Consider the following 22,029-nt stretch of genomic DNA (forward strand, 5'->3'; position numbering starts at 1 on the left):
CAATATCATGATGCTCACCGCCATGCATGAGTAATTCCATCGTAGGCTTGCTGGACGGTGATGGGTTGGATGAGCTTTATCTTGTAATCGAGTTAGTTTTGTTAGGGTTTGATCCCCAGTATCCACTATGTTCTGAGATTGATGTTGCTATGACTTTGCTATGCTTAATGCTTGTCACTAGGGCCCGAGTGCCATGATTTTAGATCTGAACCTATTATGTTTTCATGAATATATGTGAGTTCTTGATCCTATCTTGCAAGTCTATAGTCACCTATTATGTGGTATGATCCGTTAACCCCGAAGTGACAATAATCGGGATACTTACCGGTGATGACCGTAGTTTGAGGAGTTCATGTATTCACTATGTGTTAATGCTTTGGTCCGGTACTCTATTAAAAGGAGGGCTTAATATCCCTTAGTTTCCAATAGGACCCCGCTGCCACGGGAGGGTAGGACAAAAGATGTCATGCAAGTTCTTTTCCATAAGCAGGTATGACTATATTCAGAATACATGCCTACATTACATTGATGAACTGGAGCTAGTTCTGTGTCACCCTATGTTATAACTGTTGCATGATTGATCGCATCCGACATAATTATCCATCACTGATCCATTGCCTACGAGCTTTTCATATATTGTTCTTCGCTTATTTACTTTTCCGTTGCTACTGCTACAATCACTATAAACCCCAAAATATTACTTTTGCTACCGTTACCACTACTATCATATTACTTTGCTACTAAATACCTTGCTGCAGATATTAAGTTTCCAGGTGTGGTTGATTTGACAACTCAACTGCTAATACTCGAGAATATTCTTTGGCTCCCCTTGTGTTAAATCAATAAATTTGGGTTGAATACTCTACCCTCGAAAACTGTTGCAATCCCCTATACTTGTGGGTTATCACGCAACTCTTTACGACGAACTCTTTATCACCAACATAACCGAGAAATATCTCCTTAGTCTTTTAATGATAATTTTGACCGCTGTCCAGTGATCCACTCCTGGATACATATCGTACCCCCTTGCCAAATTCATGGCAAGGTACACAATAGGTTTGGTACATAGCATAGCCTACTTTATAGAACCTATGGCTGAGGCATAGGGAATGACTTTCATTTTATTTCTATTTTCTGCCGTGGTTGTGTTTTGAGTCTTACTCAACTTTACACCTTGCAATACAGGCAAGAACTCCTTCTTTGACTGTTTCATTTTGACCTACTTCAAAATCTTGTCAAGGTATGTACTCATTGAAAAATCTTATCAAGCGTCTTGATCTATCTCTATAGATCTTGATGCCCAATATGTAAGCAGCTTCACCGAGGTCTTTCTTTGAAAAACTCCTTTCAAACACTCCTTTATGCTTTCCAGAAAATTCTACATCATTTCTGGCAAACAATATGTCATTCACATATACTTATCAGAAAGGCTGTAGTGTTCCCACTCACTTTCTTGTAAATACAGCCTTCACCGCAAGTCTATATAAAACTATATGCTTTGATCAACTCATCAAAGCGTATATTCCAACTCCGAGATGCTTGCACTAGTCCATAGATGGATCGCTGGAGCTTGCACATTTTGTTAGCACCTTTAGGATTGACAAAACCTTCTAGTTGTTTCATATACAACTCTTCCTTAATAAATCTATTAAGGAATGTAGTTTTGACATCCATTTGTCAGATTTCATAAAATGTGACAATTGCTAACATGATTCAGACAGACTTTAAGCATTGATACGAGTGAGAAAATCTCAGCGTAGTCAACACCTTGAACTTATCAAAAACCCTTTTCGACAAGTCGAGCTTTGTAGATATTAGCACTACTATCATCGCCTGTCTTCCTCTTGAAGATCCATTTATTCTCAATGGCTTGCCGATCATTGGGCAAGTCCACGAAAGTCCACGCTTTGTTCTCATACATGGATTCTATCTCAGATTTCATGGCCTAAGGCTATCTGTCGGAATCTGGGCTCATCATCGCTTCCTCATAGTTCGTAGGTTCATCATGGTCTAGTAACATGACTTCCAGAACAGGATTACGTACCACTCTGGTGTGGATCGTACTCTGGTTGACCTACGAGGTTTGGTAGCAACTTGATCTGAAGTTTCATGATCATCGTCATTAACTTCCTCACTAATTGGTGTAGGCATCACTTTAACTGATTTATGTGATGAACCATTTTCCAATTTGAGAGAAGGTACAACTACCTCATCAAGTTCTACTTTCCTCCCACTCACTTCTTTTGAGAGAAACTCCTTCTCTAGAAAGGATCCATTCTCAGCAATAAATATCTTACCTTCAGATCTATGATAGAAGGTGTACCCAACAGTCTCCTTTGGGTATCCTATGAAGACACATTTCTTCGATTTGGGTTCGAGCTTACCAGGTTGAAGCTTTTTCACATAAGCATCGCAGCCCCAAACTTTAAGAAACGACAAATTAGGTTTCTTGCCAAACCATAGTTCATATGGTGTCGTCTCAATGGATTTAGATGGTGCCCTATTTAACGTGAATGCAGTTGTCTCTAATGCATAACCCCAAAACGATAGTGGTAAATCGGTAAGAGACATCATAGATCGCACCATAACTAATAAAGCACGGTTACGACATCCGAACACACCATTACAGTACTGTGGTGTTCCAGGTGGCGTGAGTTGTGAAACTATACCACATTGTTTTAAATGAAGGCCAAACTCGTAACTCAAATATTTGCCTCCGTAATCAGATCGTAGAAACTTTATTTTCTTGTTACGATGATTTTTCACTTCACTCTGAAATTCTTTGAACTTTTCAAATGTTTCAGACTTGTGTTTCATTAGGTAGATATACCCATATCTGCTCAAATCATCTCTGAAGGTCAGAAAATAACGATACTCACCGCGAGCCTCAACACTTATCGGACCGCATACATCAGTATGTATTATTTCCAACAAGTCAGTTGCTCGCTCCATTGTTCCGGAGAACGGAGTCTTAGTCATCTTGCCCATGAGGCATAGTTCGCAAGCATCAAGTGATTCATAATTAAGTGATTCCAAAAGCCCATCAGCATGGAGTTTCTTCATGCGCTTTACACCAATATGACCTAAACGACAGGGCCACAAATAAGTTGCACTATCATTATTAACTTTGTATCTTTTGGCATCAATATTATGAATATGTTTATCATTATGATCTAGGTTCAATAAACCATTTATATTAAGTGTATGACCATAGAAGGTTTTATTCATGTAAACAGAACAACAATTATTCTTTGACTTAAATGAATAATCATACTGCAATAAACATGATCCAATCATATTCATGCTCAACGCAAACACCAAATAACATTTATTTTGGTCCAACACTAATCTCAAAGGTAGAGGGAGTGTGCGATGGTGATCTTATCAACCTTGGAAACACTTCCAATGCACATCGTCACCTCGCCCTCAACTAGTCTGTGTTCATTTTGTAACTCCTGTTTCAAGTTACTAATCATATCAACTGAACCAGTATCAAATACCCAGGGGCTACTATGAACACTAGTAAAGTACACATCAATAACATGTATATCATATATACTTTTGTTCACTTTGCCATCCTTCTTATTCGCCAAGTATTTGGGGCAGTTCCGCTTCTAGTGACCATTTCCTTTGTAGTAGAAGCACTCAGTTTCAGGCTTAGGTCTAGCTTTGGGTTTCTTCACGGGAGTGGCAACTTGCTTGCCATTCTTTCTTGAAGTTCCCTTTCTTTTCCTTTACCCCTTTTCTTGAAACTAGTGGTCTTGTTAACCATCAACACTTGATGCTCTTTCTTGATTTCTACCTTCGCCGATTTTAGCATCGCGAAGAGCTCGGGAATCGTTTTCGTCATCCCTTGCATATTATAGTTTACCATGAAGTTCTAGTAGCTTGGTGATAGTGACTAGAGAACTCTGTCAATCACTATCTTATCTGGAAGATTAACTCCCACTTGAGTTAAACGATTGTACTACCCAGACATTCTGAGTACATGCTCACTGGTTGAGCCATTATCCTCCATCTTGTAGGCAAAGTACTTGTCAGAGGTCTCATACCTCTCGACATGGGCATGAGTCTGAAATACCAATTTCAACTCTTGGAACATCTCATATGCCCTGTGGCGTTCAAAATATTTTTAAAGTCCCGGTTCTAAGCCGTAAAGCATGGTGCACTAAACTATCAAGTAGTCATCATACCGAGCTTGTCAAACGTTCATAACGTCTGCATCTGCTCCTGCAATAGTTCTGTCACCTAGCGGTGCATTAAGGACATAATTCTTCCATGCAGCAACGAGGATAATCCTCAGATCATGGACCCAGTCCGCATCATTGCTAATATCATCTTTCAACTTAGTTTTCTCTAGGAACATATCAAAAACATAGGGGAGCTACAACGCGAGCTATTGATCTACAACATAGATATGCAAAAACTATTAGGACTAAGTTCATGATAAATTAAGTTCAATTAATCATATCACTTAAGAACTACCACTTAGATAGACATCCCTCAAGTCATCTAAATGATCACATGATCCATATCAACTAAACCATGTCCGGTCATCACGTGAGATGGAGTAGTCTTCAATGGTGAACATCTCTATGTTGATCATATCTACTATATGATTCACGTTCGACCTTTCGGTCTCAGTGTTCCGAGGCCATATCTGCATATGCTAGGCTCGTCAAGTTTAACCCGAGTATTCCGCGTGTGCAAAACTGGCTTGCACCCGTTGTATGTGAACGTAGAGCTTATCACACCCGATCATCACGTGGTGTCTTGGCACGACGAACTGTAGCAACGGTGCATACTCAGGGAGAACACTTATACCTTGAAATTTAGTGAGGGATCATCTTATAATGCTACCGTCGTACTAAGCAAAATAAGATGCATAAAAGATAAACAACACATGCAATCAAAATATGTGACATGATATGGCCATCATCATCTTGTGCCTTTGATCTCCATCTCCAAAGTACCGTCATGATCTCCATCGTCACCGGCATGACACCATGATCTCCATCATCTTGATCTCTATCAACGTGTCGTCACATGGTCGTCTCGCCAACTATTGCTTTTGCAACTATTGATATCGCATAGCGATAAAGTAAAGCAATTATATGGCGCTTGCATCTTATGCAATAAAGAGACAACCATAAGGCTCCTGCCAGTTGCCGATAACTTTAATAAAGCATGATCGTCTCATACAACAAATTATATCGCATCATGTCTTGACCATATCACATCACAACATGCCCTGCAAATATAAGTTAGACGTCCTCTACTTTGTTGTTGCAAGTTTTACGTGGCTGCTACCGGCTTCTAGCAAGAACCGTTCTTACCTACGCATCAAAACCACAACGATTTTTCATTAAGTGTGCTGTTTTAACCTTCAACAAGGACCGGCCATAGTCAAACTCGATTCAACTAAAGTTCGAGAAACAGACACCCGCCAGCCACCTGTGTGCAAAGCACGTCGGTAGAACCAGAATCATGAACACGGTCATGTAATGTCGGTCCGGGCCGCTTCATCCAACAATACCGCCAAATCAAAGTAAGACGTTGGTGGTAAGCAGTATGACTATTATCGCCCACAACTCTTTGTGTTCTACTCATGCATATATCATCTACACATAGACCTGGCTCGGATGCCACTGTTGGGGAACACAGTATTTCAAAAAATTTACCTACGATCACACAAGATCTATCTAGGAGATGCATAGCAACAAGATGGGAGAGTGTGTCCACGTACCCTCTTAGACCGAAAGCGGAAGCGTTTAGTAACGCGGTTGATGTAGTTGAACATCTTCGCGATCCAACCGATCCTAGCACCGAACATACGGCACCTCCGTGTTCAACACATGTTCAGCATGATGACGTCCCTCGAGCTCTTGATCCAGTTGAGGACGAGGGAGAGTTCCTTCAGCATGACGGCGTGGCGACGGTGATGATGAAGTTACCGACGCAGGGCTTCGTCTAAGCACTATGGCGATATGGCCGAGGTGTTAACTGTGGAGGGGGGCGCCGCACACGGGTAGGAACAATTGATATGTGTTCTAGGGGTGCCCTCCCCACGTATATAAAGGAGGGAGGTAGTCTAGGGTGCGCCCAAGTAGGAGGAATCCTACTTGGGCCCCTAGTCCTATTCGGCCCCCCTACCATATTTGGACAAGGGGGAAAGGAAGGAGGGGGGAAGGAAGTAGGAGTCCTACTTCATACTTTCCTTTTCCTCCTCTCCTTTCCCTTTCTCCCCACGTGGCTGGCCCTATAAGGGGCGCACCAGTCCCTTGTGGGCTGGTGTGTTTCCTTACTTGGCCCATTAAGCACATATCTTTGCCGGGGGTTGCCCGGAACCCCTTCCAGTGACCCGGTATCACCCGGAACACTTTTGGTGTCCAAATACCATCTTCCCATATATGAATCTTTACCTCTCGACCATTTCGAGACTCCTCGTCATGTCTGTGATCTCATCTGGGACTCCGAACAAACTTCGGTCATCAAATCACATAACTCATAGTGCAAATCGTCATCGAACGTTAAGCGTGCGGACCCTACGGGTTCGAGAACTATGTAGACATGACCGAGACACATCTCCGGTCAATAACCAATAGCGGAACCTGCATGCTCATATTGGCTCCTACATATTCTACGAATATATTTATCGGTCAAACCGCATAACAACATACGTCATTCTCTTTGTCATCGGTATGTTACTTGTCCGAGATTCGATCATCGGTATCATCATACCTAGTTCAATCTTGTTACTGGCAAGTCTCTTTACTCGTTCCGTAATGCATCATACCAAAACTAACTCATTAGTCACATTGCTTGCAAGGCTTATAGTGATGAACATTACCGAGAGGGCCCAGAGATACCTCTCCGATACACGGAGTGACAAATCCTAATCTCGATCTATTCCAACTCAACAAACACCATCGAAGACACCTGTGGAGCATCTTTATAATCACCCAGTTACGTTGTGACGTTTGATAGCACACAAGGTGTTCCTCCGGTATTCAGGAGTTGCATAATCTCATATTCATAGGAACATGTATAAGTCATGAAGAAAGCAATAGCAATAAAACTAAACGATCATTATGCTAAGCTAACCGATGGGTCTTGTCCATCACATCATTCTCTAATGATGTGATCATGTTCATCAAATGACAACACATGTCTATGGTCAGGAAACTTAACCATCTTAACGAGCTAGTCTAGTAGAGGCATACTAGGGACACTCTGTTTTGTCCATGTATTCACACATGTACTAAGTTTCCGATTAATACAATTCTAGCATGAATAATAAACATTTATCATGATATAAGGAAATATAAATAACAACTTTATTATTGCCTCTAGGGCATATTTCCTTCACATACTACATCAGTACTAGTACTAGAGGGGGTGGGGATCTCACGGCGGCGAGCTCGCGGCCATGGACGACGCCGTGGAGGAGCTCAATCCTCCTTGCCGGAGCTGCCGAGATCGATGTACTTCTCCCTCTGCTCCTCGCGGATGCGCCGCCACTCGTCGTCCTTCTCCTTGGCGGCAAGGTTGGCCATGACCGCCTGCCGGAACACGAGGACTTCGAGCTCCTCATGGTGGCGCAGTGCTCCGCCTCCTCGCGCACGCTCCGCTTGCCAATGGCGGCCGCGACCGCATCGACATCGGTGACGAAGTCCTCCGGCCCGACGACTCCGCGGTGGCCGAGCTCCTCGGGCTCCTCCTTGACGGGGAAGGACTCGATCTCCTTCGGCTCCTCCAGCTCCTCCGACCACTCCCTCTTCACGGGAAGAAGGCCCGCGCCGGAAGAGGAGGAGCTCCCGGCGTAGGAAGATCTCATCGCAGAGGACGAGCCCATGGCAGAGGACGGGGTACGGTCGTGCGGACGGTCGTACTCGTCCGTCTCGCGGACGCGAAAGCTCGGCGGTGGCGAGAGGCCGCGGTTGGTCCACTTCCTCGCCCCGCTCTTCCTCGCGCCGTCCAACCGGATGCGCCGCTCGCGCTCGGGGCCGCTACCGCCGCCGGATCTGCTCCAGGAGCCGCGTCCGGAGCTCCACATGCGGCCCCACATGGCGGCTGGAGGCGGAAGGGGCTCGCCGGCAGCGAGAAATGTGGGGAGGGGAGTGCAGAATTGTGTAGCTCGGCGGCGGCGGGGGATAGGGTTTTGACCCGCAAACGCGCCGCGAACTCGTAGATATACTGGTCGGGGCGTGCGGTTTGCGGGCCGCGGCAAATATTTTTACGGGCCGAGCGAGTATGTGGGCTCTGTTCTGGCCGGAAAATTGGACCGAACCCGTATACTCGCCGGAATTTTACGGGTTTGCGGCTTTGCGGGGTCTGCTAGAGTTGCTCGAAGGATTGTAAATTGGGCTCATGTTCCTTAATACATGTATATATGTAGTGGTGGAATTGTTGGAAAAATCGGTGGCCGACGGAGTGAAGGGCATGCTCGAGTCGCCACTGACGAAGGGCCGGTTGCTGCCGGTGGAAGGAACGACATGGCTCGAGTCGACGAGGGAGGAGGGCCCGTTGCTGCCGGCGGAAGCAACTACGTGGCTCGAGTCGCTGCCGGAGGAGGGCCTGTTCCTGCCGGCGGGAGGCAAGGACTAATGGTCGTCGGAACATAATTCTCCATCACCGCGTGCAAGTGATTGAAACGTGAATCGATCCCAGGTATACTCACGAAGGATTTTTACTCCTTGATGATGGATAAGTTAGGGGGTTATCTGCTAATTGCGTTTAAGTGGATGCTTCCCATCTTTGATCCGTGGCATCCATTATAGATCTGATGGCACACGTAGGAATTTTCAGATTTTCACTAAAAAGCCATTTTCACTAGATACTTCGCCTTTTTTGTTGTCAAAAACATAAAAAAGTTACACATAGGAATTGCCATGCCATAAAAACTAAAACTGCCATCTTAGTAATAATAAATATGCCATCATCTGAATAATAAAAATGCCATCCTCTTAAAAATAAAAATTCCATGTTATCGACTATTAAGATTCCATGCTCATAATAATAAAAATGACATACTCTTAAAAATATATTTGCCATGTTATTGACTATTAAAATGCCATGCTCTTAATAAAATTGATATCCTCTTATCGATAAAAATGCCATGTTATTAATTATTAAAATACCATTCTCTTAATAATAAAACCAACATCCTCTTATTAATGATATGACATGCTCTTAATAATAAAAATAACACCCTCTTATTAATAAAAATCCCATGTTTTAGTTATTAAAATTCCATGCTATTAATAATAAAAATGCCATGTGAGACAGTAAAAATGTCATATTTTGGAAGAGAAAAAAATGACATGGTTTTAACAAAAAAAAATTGCCATGCTACCTATAATAAAAATGCACATGGCAAGTTTAGAAAAAAACATCCCCACTAAAAAAGGGATTTGTGTTCATTGAAAAAAGTAGGATTTTTTGGACTTTTTCAAATGAAAAATAAAATATAAAAAACAAATTAACTCAAATAGATAAAAGTTGGTTTGAGCAAAAATATTCACAATACCTTTTTTGTAGAAATAAAAAAGGGTGTTCGCTAGGAGAGCTGGTATGGCGAACGAGTCGAGAGAGCTGACCTGTCACCCGATCAGGTGTCGCCAGAATCGGATGGGTGGAAGGGTGTTCGCCAAGATTGGTCACCTGGTGAATGTTCGCCAAATAACAATGCCCACAAGAAAAATACTTTGCTCCTTGACATTTGTTTTGCCATATTGATTTCTTGCTACATATTCACTTGATGCTGCTTAGTAAATGATACAATAATGATATGTTTATGCATAATTTGTTTGTTGCTGTTGGTGTGAGTAGATTCATGTTCAGCAGAATATTCATGTTTTCATTGTAACGCACGATCAATTACCTAGTTTCCTTAAAAAATCACCCAGTTACCACTCCGCTCTCGCAAAAGCTAACTGCTTCGCAGAGCTAGCTTTTGCCGCCCTTGGACGCTGACGAGAGGTAATCTCGACCCCTCTCCATCCGCTGCTTTGGCGGCTGGTGGAGGGGGTGGGCTCCTATTTCTCTTCCTGTTGTTCCTTAAGTTTAGGGCTTCGTCTTCGTCTACTAGTGCCAGTTTGGTGAGACTGATGCTGCTCGAATAGGGTGGCCTCGTCTTTTTCTCACCACGGCGATGTTCTTCCTGACGGCGCCGCTGAGTCGATGGTCTCGTCTGCTTTTCGTTCGTTTGGAGTGGTCGGCCTTATGCTTCCTGTGTCTAGTGGTTGTCGCCTCTCATGACGATGTCGTCAAGTGGGACAGATTGATGTTGGTACAAGGTTCGTGGCTCGACGACAGTGGATTTTGCGTTTTCTCCTGGCAACAACGGTGGGATGCGTCATATCTGAATCTAGGTCGGCGTGGGGAACATCCTCGGCCACACGCCACATCGTCAAGTGTCTATTCTGCAGGCCTGGTCTTCCGCTCTCAACGCCTACAAGGATATGGCGCTGGTATGGATTTGGTTTGCAAGTGCTCCGCTTCTTTCCTTGGTGTGCGTCTTCGCAACACCGACGGTCGTCGGTGACTTCAGATTTGATTGTTTGCAGGGACTAGTGACTTATTTATTATATATTTTTATGTGGGGTTCTATCTATAATGTTTACTAGACATCTGTCACATCCTGGTTTTTTTGCTAGTTTTCCGTATGTACGTGTACAATTGTACTCTATTTTACTGATTAATACAATGTTGTGCGAACCAACTTGTGGTTGGATAATTAGAGGGACTATGGTATCCCAATCCACCAGGGTTCAAGTCGATGATACACCGGATGAGTGTATGCGCGTGTATATGATCGCTTGCGTCTACATTGTGTTTAAAAAAACAATGTGTGCGGTCAAGAAGAAAAAAAGTTTTTTTTTAAAAAAAAAAAGACGCGCGCGCATCCGGCCGGAATCGTCCCGCTCGAGCCCATCCGTACTCTTCCAGAGTCGACCACGAGTGTTTGTGTTCGCGTTCGGTTGTGCTACTCGGCTACTCCCGAGCCGCCTATGGCCCGAGCCCAAGGCGATCGATCCAGAGCCGCCGCGCACCCCCAACTCCGAAGGAGAAGAAAGGAGAGGGGGAAAAACAGAGAAGCGAGGGGGAAAACCCTAGGAGATGTTGGGGGAGATGGTGGCCGGCGGGCTGACGGGGACGGAGCTGGTCAGCACCGGCGGGGCGGAGGCCGGCAACAACCCAAGGACGACCGGCAGAGGGAAGAAGAAGGCGCTGACGATGGCCCGCGAGAAGAAGCCCTTGTCCTACCGGAAGGATCGCCCAAACCGCGAGGAGTTCATGCGGGCTCTAAGGGAGGAGGAGCCCATAGAGCTGAGGGAGGAGGACGAGATCCCCCGGTTACCGCGAACTCTGGGACTGTCTCTACGCCGACCACTTCGGCTCCTTCGACGACGAAAGTGAGTGTCAATCGAATCTGTTTCCATCTTTGCTGCGAATCAAATGATGAACCGATGCTGGGAAGTAAAGTGAAGGGATTGTGTTGTCCTACACATGGCACTAGTAATTTAGGAATCAAATGATGAGTAGTTTTGTTTTCCTACAAAATGTATTCTGTCAGAGACCTCTTTGCATAACGTAGGGGAATTATTAGCCAACCCAATCCATGTACGTACATACCCGTCAATGCTTGGATGAACGACAACATGGATGGTGAAACCACCAATAATATTACGCTGTAGACTCTAGTCATCACAATTTTGCTTCTTGCAAGTAGGATTCTCTATGTAGTTTCCTGCTGACATGTACCTAGTATTTCTGTCTAATACTCTTAGCACAATTTTGCTTCATGCAGCGGCTCTAGTGCGATTGAAGAGGAAGTTGCGATTGTGATCTACGGAGTCCCTGGCAGCAACCAATCCATGGACACGCAGAGACCACTGGAGACCATCTTTGCTGATCTCGGTGACTCGGATGTAGAAGATCTGCAAGGTACAATCAGGAGTGGCGTAGCGCAGGATGGGTTCGAATGTATGGTGCATGAGCTCTTTTACCGTACCCTGTCATCAATATGGGCCGTCTATTCTAAAAATCCGAGGGTTGTGATGGATCTATACTGCTCAATTTGGAACAGTCCCATCGTCAACAGTAGCGGTGGAACTGGCAGGTCCACGAGCAGCAGTATACGTGTTGTGAGGGTAATTTAGGGAGTGGAAAAAAGTTAGTGCCCTTTTCCCGCACGCGCCTCTCGTCTCGGGTTCCGGCAGCCGCTTTTCGAGCATCTCCATTGTGGACCGTCGTTTTCGTGGATCGACGTTACTACGCCGCCAAGCGCCAGCTATGCTCGAGGTGCCTGCCACACGCAGCCGCGTCGTCTTCCTCGACGAGCCCCCCTCCCCTTCCTCTTCCGTTGGAAACTGCTGCATCCAAGGTTTTGGTTACCGGTCGAAATTTCAAGATTTCCCGTGGTTACCGCGTATTTCCGTGCCCCTCGGTAAATCCACGTATCAAGCAAAAAATACCAGTTTTTTGAATTTTTTGAATTTAAACACTCGATTTGTAGTAAAGTACGTAGGATCTAATTAATGTCATGAGAGTTGGTTCTGGCATGTTGGTAGCAACTTAGTTCCTGTTTTAAGAGGTCTTTGGTTCAAATATTCGTTCATTAACTTATTTGAATTCAAAATTCAACTATAAATTTCGTTCAAAATATTCTCGGTATTTATCGGTATTTCTCGGTAACCGTGGTAACCGCGTTTACCAGTCCCCCTCGGTAAAAATGCCTCATTCGGTAACCAAAACCTTGGCTGCATCTCGTTTTCATCCGCATCCCCTTCCGGGCGGTCAGCAGTATGGCACAGTTGTGCGAGCCTGATGAGCTCCTCTTCTTCAGCGGTAGCTAAGGAAATTAGATGCAGTGCGTGTATTTTAGAAGCAAACCAATCGACGGGCTCTATAGATCAACCAAAACACAGCATCTCCACCGACCAAGAGTTAAGTGATGAACCACCATGGAAGGTGGGAAAGTTTGCGATCCTGTACTGACCAGGACGTGGACGTGTGTGTGAGGGCGATGCACACCCCAGCGGGAGGCGCGGCTGGAACCTGGAGGTGCGAGGACAGGGTCAGATGACGGCGAGATCGACGAGAGCCCGTGGGCGTTGGCGGGAGTGCACCGGGAAATAGGGACGCGGCATCGAGTTCGGCTACGGCTCGGGGCAGGGCAATGAACAGACCAGCCGATTCTTAATGGGCTGACGTTATTTTGTACTGTAAAACAAAATTATGACTAGAGTACCCTCACAAAATCAAGGGTGGATGATATGGTATACTGCTCCCTTCCCTCTATAACAGTACAGGGTACCATAAAAATGCTCTCGCAACTAGGGATGACTGCCAAACCCTCACCCAAGAAGTGAGCACCATCTATCTAAGCATGCCTTGTCTGTTTTGTTTGGCTTTCTTTCTTCCTTCCTTATTCTGCTATGTGCTATACTGCTAGACTGTCGATTTGGTTGATTAACTGATGATGATTGTGATGCTTGCAGGATCCATGGTTGATGTTAACCGGCCCATCTCGTGCGCTCGTGTTAATTGACCCGATTGCGTTTGAAGTTCAGCTAAAAGTAAAGAGCAAAACAGAGCCTGGAAAGGATGAACTGTTGGCTTTCAAAGTTTTCAGCTACTACAAAGCTTTTCATTCTGATGAGGTGGTATCTACACGCGTCACCTGTAAGCGCTGCACGCTTGAGTTTGCATATGCGCCGCTGCTTCCTTCAGTCGAGGCCACTGTCACTGTCCAAGTTATTGATGGGTCATGGGACGACCATGTTCAAGGAGTTGTTACTTGCCGCACTGCCAGCATGGAAAATGGGGAGATGGTGCTGCTTGCTTCTCGAGATGGAAAAACGCCTGTCAACTCGCGGATGGTGTGATTGAGCTTTCAAGGCGCGTTGTTTCTGTAGAATTAAGGGGACAGCTGTTGGTTTCTGTGCTGGGCCGTGGGATGGGTGATAAGAAAGGTTTGGTCGTGACAGATACCGCTCTCTTTACACAGATGAATGTCGGCACGAGTCATGGCGTATGTGATCTTGGTTTCTGCAAGGTGCAAGTTACTGTTGCTTGGTCCTTTCTTTCTACCCTGGCAGACATGCTGCTTTCTGCTTAACAGGTGTGTCTGGAGGGTGTCGGGGATAGTTTTCGACCAACCTGTTTAGCCTTTTTAGTGGTGTTTCTAACTCGTAAACTGTTGAAGAACCGGTGGTGTTTTGTAGCGGCTCAGATGGTGTCTAAGCAGCCCAGTTGTTGAGCTTATACCTGTCTGTTCTTTTTATTGGTTATTATTACATGTACATTGGCACAACTGTACAAGTAAACCTGCAAAATTTTGTACTGTAAAAAAAAACCCTGCAAAGTTTTGTACTGACAGCACCCCATCTGCTGATGGAACTTGCTGGCAATGTTTTGTCGCGGTCTCTAATGGAGTATCTGCTAATTTATTTGATCCGTGTTTGCGTGTTAGTGTATACATGAACATACACTTTTCTGAATTAGTTGTGCAGCACAGATGTAACTGAAACAATACAGAGGTTTGTTTGCATTTCAAATCTCGTGATTCTTTTCCACTCCCATGTTCCACAACAAACACATTTATGCAGTTTTATTCATCTATGATATCCTACGAGGGCACTGATTCGATAAAAGCATTACGGCACATTGCAAGATTGGCGTGCACTGTTTTCACCGCCATATTTGTTGCATGTGGCTCAGCAGTCAGCACACCTGAAAGACAGTTTGATATTGGGGTAGTAGAAGAGATCAACCATATGGCGCAGTGGTCAACCACACCAGGTGCCTCGCATACCTTCTAGTGCTGGCTCAGCACACCTGAAAGACAGCATGATAATGAGTTTAATGACAGGTAACAAGCTTGTAAAAATTGTGCCACATACCAGCCATGTCAGAGTAGCAGTAGCTTATTACCAAAACTATACTTAACTATATAAACCATTTGCAATCACTAGAATCAAAGCATTGCCATGGTTTCACATTTCAGTTCAGCTGTATTTATTTTTTATTGCTTACCATCTCTGACAAGGTTACCATGTTGGCCCAAAATTTCCAGATCATCATATATGTTCCCTGAGTCACGACATGAAACCGATGATCTTAGCTAGTTTGTTGTCCAAAGTACTTGAAATGTTATTGACATTTATCAAAGGTCAGGCAATAAGGTTTTTCTGATATCAAGTAGATTAGAAACAGAGCAAAATGATGCTATTTCTATGTAGGGTACAACTAAGGTACAGTATCAAAGCTGTCAGTTCTCGTTTAGTTCAAGTTGTGTGCTGTATCCGGTGGGACCTTGTAAATTTATGTAAACTAACTTTTCATAGTAAAATATTTTGTTCCACCTAGGTATATTTGTTGATCCTCTGATGCAGGTTCAGCAATAACTGATATTGTAATTGACTGGCCCGCTTACCAAACTATGAAGCAGTTAGTGAAATGATGAGTTCTTCAGCAGTAAGTCTCTTTTTTGTTTTTCTTGTTCAGAGGAATCTGAAAAAAACATATCCCAGAAGAATTTAACATGCTTACAATTATACTCCCTCCATCCCAAGTTACTTGCCGCAGAAATGGATGTATCTAGATGTATTTTTAGTTCTAGATATATCAATTTCTATCCATTTCTGCAAGTAATTCGGGAAGAAGGGAGCATCAGATAATAGTCTTAGTTAAAATGGAAATGAGCAAGCTGTTCTGTAATAGAGATCAGCTTGAGACACTCCAATCTCACCTACTAGATTGAAGTCTCCATATCTGTAAATTTCTCAAATTTCAGGACCTTGTGTTTTCCAAACAAAACACTGTTTATGTTACTATGACAAGTTTATAAAACAAAATGCAACATCATGAAGCAACGGAACAACCAGTTGTTACCAGAATTTGAGCAAAAATACATCTGTGCGGCCTTTACGTTTAACTAGATCCAAAACGTAAACTATCTCAATATGAGCTTGGCTGATGTATATTGGTCTATATCATGCATAATTCACATATATAGACCAATATACATCAAATAAATGAGGAAATTTGAGTAAAGCTAGGAATTTTAGTGGACTCTGTACACACATTTTTTTGGATGTTGGCTCTGCCATTGCTCCCCCGTTCCATTATATGAATGAAAACCCCCTTTTTTTGCGGGGATATATGAATGAAAACCCAGTTATGCAATACTTTCTAGGGCAATATCCACGTGCAGGTTCTTCAGAATTTTTGGCTTAAAGGTCCACATTTGAATGTGAATTACCGTGACGGCATTCAAATGTGGTCCTTTTTATGAAATGAAATAGAGGGAGAAGCTCATCAATGGTAGCCAAGGAGCCCGATGTTTACTGTTGAATATGATCAGACCGGCAACTACCAACGGTCTCAGCTGTTTTGATAGTGTTACTTGACCAAGAAAGACTACCACGCCGGAGCATTAAAATGTACATAGTACTCCCTCCGTCACAGTTTAGAAGGCACAGTTAGATTTACGTGCGTTTTCAAAATAGACAAGATTTAAGGCGCAATGCAATTACTCTCACGTCCGGGTGTAATTTATGCATGCATGGTGTGAACGTCTGTGTGCGTAAAAGCTAGTTTTGCATGCATGGTGTGAACGGTGTGTGTGTGTGTAAAAGCTAGTTTTGCATGCATGGTGTGAACGTGTGTGTAAAAGCCAGTGGGAACGATGGCCCGTGGGTGGAAAGCTGCATGTTTAGTGGGCATGGGGTTACTACGCATTGATTTTTCAAGAAATTAAGCGATGTGCTATTAACTACGCTGCTATTTTTCAATCGCATGCAAAGAAAACTAGAGCCAATCATGGAACGCCTTGGTCCCAGAGATTTCTCATATACGCCTTCTAAACCGTGACGGAGGGAGTACTTCTTTTCTTTCGGACTCCTTTGAAATTCTTATTATATGCTGCTTTTAAGGTCTCGCACTGGACTACGTTTTCTTTCTTTTTTTTTGGGAGATTGGACTATGCTTTCAAACTGCCGCCATCTTTATTTCCTCAAGGACCAGTGTGCCTTTCATTAATTAATACCCCGTCCGTGCCATAATATAAGAGCGGTTTTGACATTACACTAATAAGGCTGGTCATAGTGGAGAGTAACTTAGATTAATGTCATGCATATGACACTAGTCTATATTACTACCTTCATAGTGCAAAGTGCCATAGAAGTAGTATCATATATAATTACATTTATTAGCTTATAGACTCAACATTTTTGGGAAGCGCTATGTTATAGTAACATAATATGTTACTCCAAACACCTCTCTCCTCATTAACTAGGTGCCACATAAGCAAACTTGTTTTGGGATGTGTTACGTTACTAGCTAAGTTACTCCCACTATGTCAAAACCGCTCTTATATTATGGAACGGAGGGGGTTATATTTTTTCCGGTCCTAATATAATCCTAATATAAGTGTCTCAATTTTAGCACAACTTTAATGGAGAAAGTATACGTACTCGTACCAATTTGTTTTTCTTGCGAGGTCTATTACCAATCTTCCATGTGTGTGTACAAGCTAGCCAGGAAGGTCACGGAAAGAGAAACACATACTCCTCATCCTATATATACCTACACCTACTACCTACAGATCGAGCAGATCACTCCGTAGTACATGCAGCGATCGTCTCTTGAAACTAAAGTAGCTATGGACGCTAGCAGTGTTAGCCCCTCGATAGTCTCCGTGCCAACGAGCCGATTGCTCCCGATACGCACGCCGAGATCGGCACCGGCCGAATGGACGACGACGGACGATTCCTCGGCGGCTACGGTGGAGGAGGAGGAGCCTGTCACTCCTACTGCAAGACTCATGGAAGGTATATACATCGTCGTCACCATCGGCCTTGGTTCCCCCGTAAACCTACAGGTCTTCAGCGCCGGCGCTGCGGCGGAACTTGCCCGTTTCCCACGCTTCCGCAGCATCCAAGTATGTATACATGAATACTCTTACCAGTAAAAGCATACTTCACGATTTTGTCACTAGCTAGGTGTAATTAAACGCGTGAGTGCATGCGTGTGTCAAATCTCAAATGTCAGGTGACAGATGGGAACGGCAACAACCCGCGGTGGGCGCGCACGGCGGTGAACGTGGAGGACCACATGATCGTCCCGACGATTGACACCGCCGCCGTGGCGGCCGACCCGGACCGGGCCGTGGAGGACTACGTGGCCTCGGTGTACACGCTCCCCATGGACCGCTCCCGCCCTCTATGGGAGTTTCACTTCCTCGACTTCCCGACCTCCGAGGCGGCCTCCACCGTGGTGCTCCGCGTGCACCACTCCCTCGGCGACGGCATGTCGCTCATCACACTCCTCCTGGCGTCCTCGCGCAGCGCCGCCGATCCGACACGCTTGCCGGCCATGCCAGAGCAGCCAGCGCGCACAGGCGCCATCTACGCGCCGCGGCGCCGAGAGCCGTCATCCGCTGGCGCCCTAGCGGCGTTCATCACGTGGATATGGCCGTATCTCGTGCTCGCATGGAACACCATGGTGGACGTGAGCTTCTTCGCTGCGACGATTGCGTTCCTGAGGGACCCGTGCACACCCTTCAGACGTGCGGACGGCGACGTCACGTTGAACCCCCGTAGGCGCTTTGTGCACCGGAGCCTTAGCTTGGACGACGTCAAGTTCGTCAAGAATGCCATGAGTTGCGTAAGTATATATATGTCCTAGCTATGCACTCCATCCGTTTTTAAATATAAGACCTTTTAGATATTTCAATATGAATTACATATGAATATATATAGACGTATTTTAGAGTGTATGTTCACTTATTTTGCTCCGTATGTAATGTAAGACCTTTTAGAGATTTCAATATGAATTACATTCGAATATATATAGACGTATTTTAGAGTGTAGTTTCACTTATTTTGCTTCGTATATAGTTCATATTAAACTCTCTAAAAAGCCTTATATTTAAAAACGGAGGGAGTAGCTGCCCGTTTGATGGACTGATGATCACATAACTCTTCTAAAATCCTCATCTACACTATGACTGTGTACGTACGGCATTTTCTCCGAGCCAGATAAAAACAGTTGTATAATTAGTTCACAACAATATACTCTTGGCATGTATGAAGGTAGTTAATAAATGCAACCATATATGATACTATTTCTATGACATTTTGCATTATGAAGGTAGTAACATAGACTAGTGTTATGACACTAGTCTAAGTTAATCACCACTACGACTAGCCTAAAAGTGTTCCGTTTTCTTATCCAAACCTCGATATGAGGTTACCAGTTAAAACATTCTGCAGACATACACTATAAACTATATAATGTTTTTTAATCTCAAAATCATCTTTAATCTGATATCATCAATTTTATCTCTTGACATGTGTGGCCTTAGCATTATAATTATGCTTCTGTGTGCGTCTAGCTATTTGTGTGCTGTAATATTAGGTGATATGTCACACAGCTTGCGAAAGTTTATAGAGGGAGTATTAACTAATTTTGTCCTTTTTTGCGAATAATTAATTTTGTCTGTTTTTTTCCTGAAGACTGTCAATGATGTGCTGGTTGGGGCAACTTCCGCTGCTCTGTCACGCTATTACTTTCGCAAGTCTGGTAAGTAATGTAAGCCGGACAACGAGGGTATACAGTTTCTCCCACAAGCCAACGTGCTGTACTTGCTATACACATTAATTCATGTAACTGATCAACTTGTGTTAGGTGGCACCGACACTTACAGAACATGGTTGCGGTCTGTCCTCCTTGTCAATACAAGGCCAACCGCTAGCCTACAAGTAAGTTTTTCATTTCCCTTAGAAGAAAAGTTTTTCTTTCATCAAAACATGTAAATTTCCAAAAAGAAAATGTCAGTATTGATATTCATTTATGTTTCTGCGCTCCGAATGCTACACCTTACTTATGTAAATATATGACATTTCAGTTGTCAAAACGATTTTCAACACGCAAGTTTTGGCCCATTACTTTTCATATGAATGTTAGTAAAAGAATAGTATGAATCGTTGTATTATGAAACAACTCTTGTAAAACTATTGATATCATATATGCACACCTGAAGAATCTAATTAATTCCAGTGTATCATACTAGTAGTTTGACTGCATGTGTGTTGAAATGTAAATTATTTCGGAATGCAAGAGATCGTCTCATTACAAAGCATATCATTGTTTTAGTCTAATGTTTTCTTACAACTATGTACAGACATATGCTAATATGATAGAATCCGGTAGGAGCAATGATGTGGCATGGGGAAATCAACTAGGCTACATCCTCCTTCCATTTCATTTAGCGATGCACGATAATCCACTTGCATATGTTCGCAAGGCTAAGATGACCGTGGACAGGAAAAAGAGCTCACTTGAAGCTATCTTCACATGTAAGACAAGTGAAGTTTTTGTCAAAATGTTTGGTCTGAAGGTATATTTTCTACCCAGCTTATATGTTTTTCGTAAAGCCGAATTACACAAATTAAGAAACTCCTTGTTTAATAAACGAATATTGTTTTTTTAGTTATTATCCAAGTTTGTGACTGTTTGACTTGACAATCCTAGCAGGCAGGCGCTTTTATCTTCCGCCGTATGTTCGCCAATACAACTATTTCATTCTCAAACCTGGTTGGACCAACTGAAAAAATAGAGTTGTGTGGGCATCCAGTTGTCTTCATTGCGCCTAGCGTTTATGGAGTTCCGCAAGTAAGTCACCCACGATCTTATGTCAAAAAATCTTCAATCTTAAACCAAAATTTTATCAAACTAAACCAAAATTTTATCAAACTCAACTCATCTACAAAACAATCCACAATGCAAGGACATTGGTCGTAATGCTTTGCTTTGGAACAGAAAGCCACTCTATCTAAATTATCAAAACCACCCATTTGATCTACTTTCGTTTATTGGAAAAAAAAAGAGAATACAGAACTACAACATTATACATGCTTAAACACATGGTCATATAGTTATATTCAAAGTTATAGATGCACCAAGGAGAAATTAAACGTATATAACTAGACGGACCAAATTCGTTAAAGAGTACTCAAAACTAGGTGAGGTGTACTATGAAAACGCTCTCCAATGGAGTTTATAGAACAATGAGATAGTTAGGAGTATTTGCATTGCTGCATTCCCCCCTCCTCCTCTTCTTTTGACAGTAAACTAGAACCCAAGACACCACATATGGTTAGATGCAATTCTAGATATAACTATGTGGATAGTTTTGTCATTAAATAGCTACGCGACTATGGAGATAACTTGGTTTTGTGTGGGCATACATGAATACACACTCCCAACCAAGCTAGGTTAACATCTTGGAACAATACAAGTAAAATTTCACCATGGAAAGAAAAGAGAAATGGAAGTAAACTTATAAAATTCAATCATTCGGCCACCCTGATTTGTAATTAATCACAAAGGTTTCTTTTGCAGGCTTTGATTATGCACTACCAGAGTTATAATAACACTATTAAGATAGTTTTATCGGTTGATGAGGAAATATTTCCAGATTATAGTCAACTTTTGGATGACTTTGTCGTGTCCTTCGGGCTCATTAAGGATGCGGCTTCAAGGCTTTCAGAATCCATCAAGAAAGAGTAAGCAATGGTGAATTACTTAGTGCCTGTATGAAAATTGTATAATGCCAGCATTATACTCCTACATATTCGATATGTGTGTATCATGAGTCTCGACAAAGTAGCTAAAATGATAAATTGTACCATACCAAGGTTGCAAGTCAAATGTATTAGGCACTATTATTGTTGGACAATGATGTATCACAAGGAATAATATGAATTATACATTTATACGAGGAGCATGCTAATTAATTAATTGTCCTCCTATGAGATTTCAGTTTAACACAAAAAATTAAATACTGGTTTTTTAAGCCTAATACTGGGGTACTCTGTGCCCATGGATACACTTTGTTTACCAATAATGTGGCATCCACCTCTGTTTTTTTCCACAGTGTAATGATATCACATCGTTTTAGTACTATCACATTTTAGTACTTTTAAAGCATTCTTGAAGCCAATATTTGGGATGCTC

At 43.2% G+C, this 22,029-nt stretch overlaps 2 protein-coding genes and 1 pseudogene across 3 annotated transcripts; all 3 read left to right on the plus strand.

Annotated features, from left to right (window-relative positions):
- Window positions 1-10,999: 10,999 nt before the first annotated feature.
- Window positions 11,000-12,306, plus strand: LOC125556447 (uncharacterized). The gene is made up of 2 exons (XM_048719178.2): window positions 11,000-11,417; window positions 11,813-12,306. Exons 1-2 carry the CDS (start codon window positions 11,122-11,124, stop codon window positions 12,162-12,164), a joined length of 648 nt encoding a protein of 215 aa, XP_048575135.1. The 5' UTR covers window positions 11,000-11,121; the 3' UTR covers window positions 12,165-12,306.
- Window positions 12,307-13,512: 1,206 nt separating this feature from the next.
- On the plus strand, window positions 13,513-14,456 carry LOC125507230 (uncharacterized; annotated as a pseudogene).
- Window positions 14,457-17,571: 3,115 nt separating this feature from the next.
- Window positions 17,572-21,793, plus strand: LOC125510119 (wax ester synthase/diacylglycerol acyltransferase 11). 2 transcript variants are annotated; one of them, XM_048675208.2, is made up of 7 exons: window positions 17,572-17,950; window positions 18,061-18,675; window positions 19,527-19,593; window positions 19,699-19,772; window positions 20,195-20,410; window positions 20,545-20,685; window positions 21,415-21,793. In XM_048675208.2, the coding sequence occupies exons 1-7, from the start codon at window positions 17,639-17,641 to the stop codon at window positions 21,580-21,582; spliced, it is 1,593 nt and encodes a 530-aa protein (XP_048531165.1). In that variant the 5' UTR covers window positions 17,572-17,638; the 3' UTR covers window positions 21,583-21,793. The 2 variants fall into 2 exon arrangements, with proteins under 2 accessions (XP_048531165.1, XP_048531167.1); XM_048675210.2 differs by having other exon boundaries at window positions 17,582-17,950; window positions 20,548-20,685.
- Window positions 21,794-22,029: the final 236 nt, after the last annotated feature.

Source organism: Triticum urartu, chromosome 5A, assembly GCF_056163025.1.
Source record: "Triticum urartu cultivar PI428250 chromosome 5A, HENAU_Tu73, whole genome shotgun sequence".
Lineage (NCBI taxonomy): Eukaryota > Viridiplantae > Streptophyta > Magnoliopsida > Poales > Poaceae > Triticum > Triticum urartu.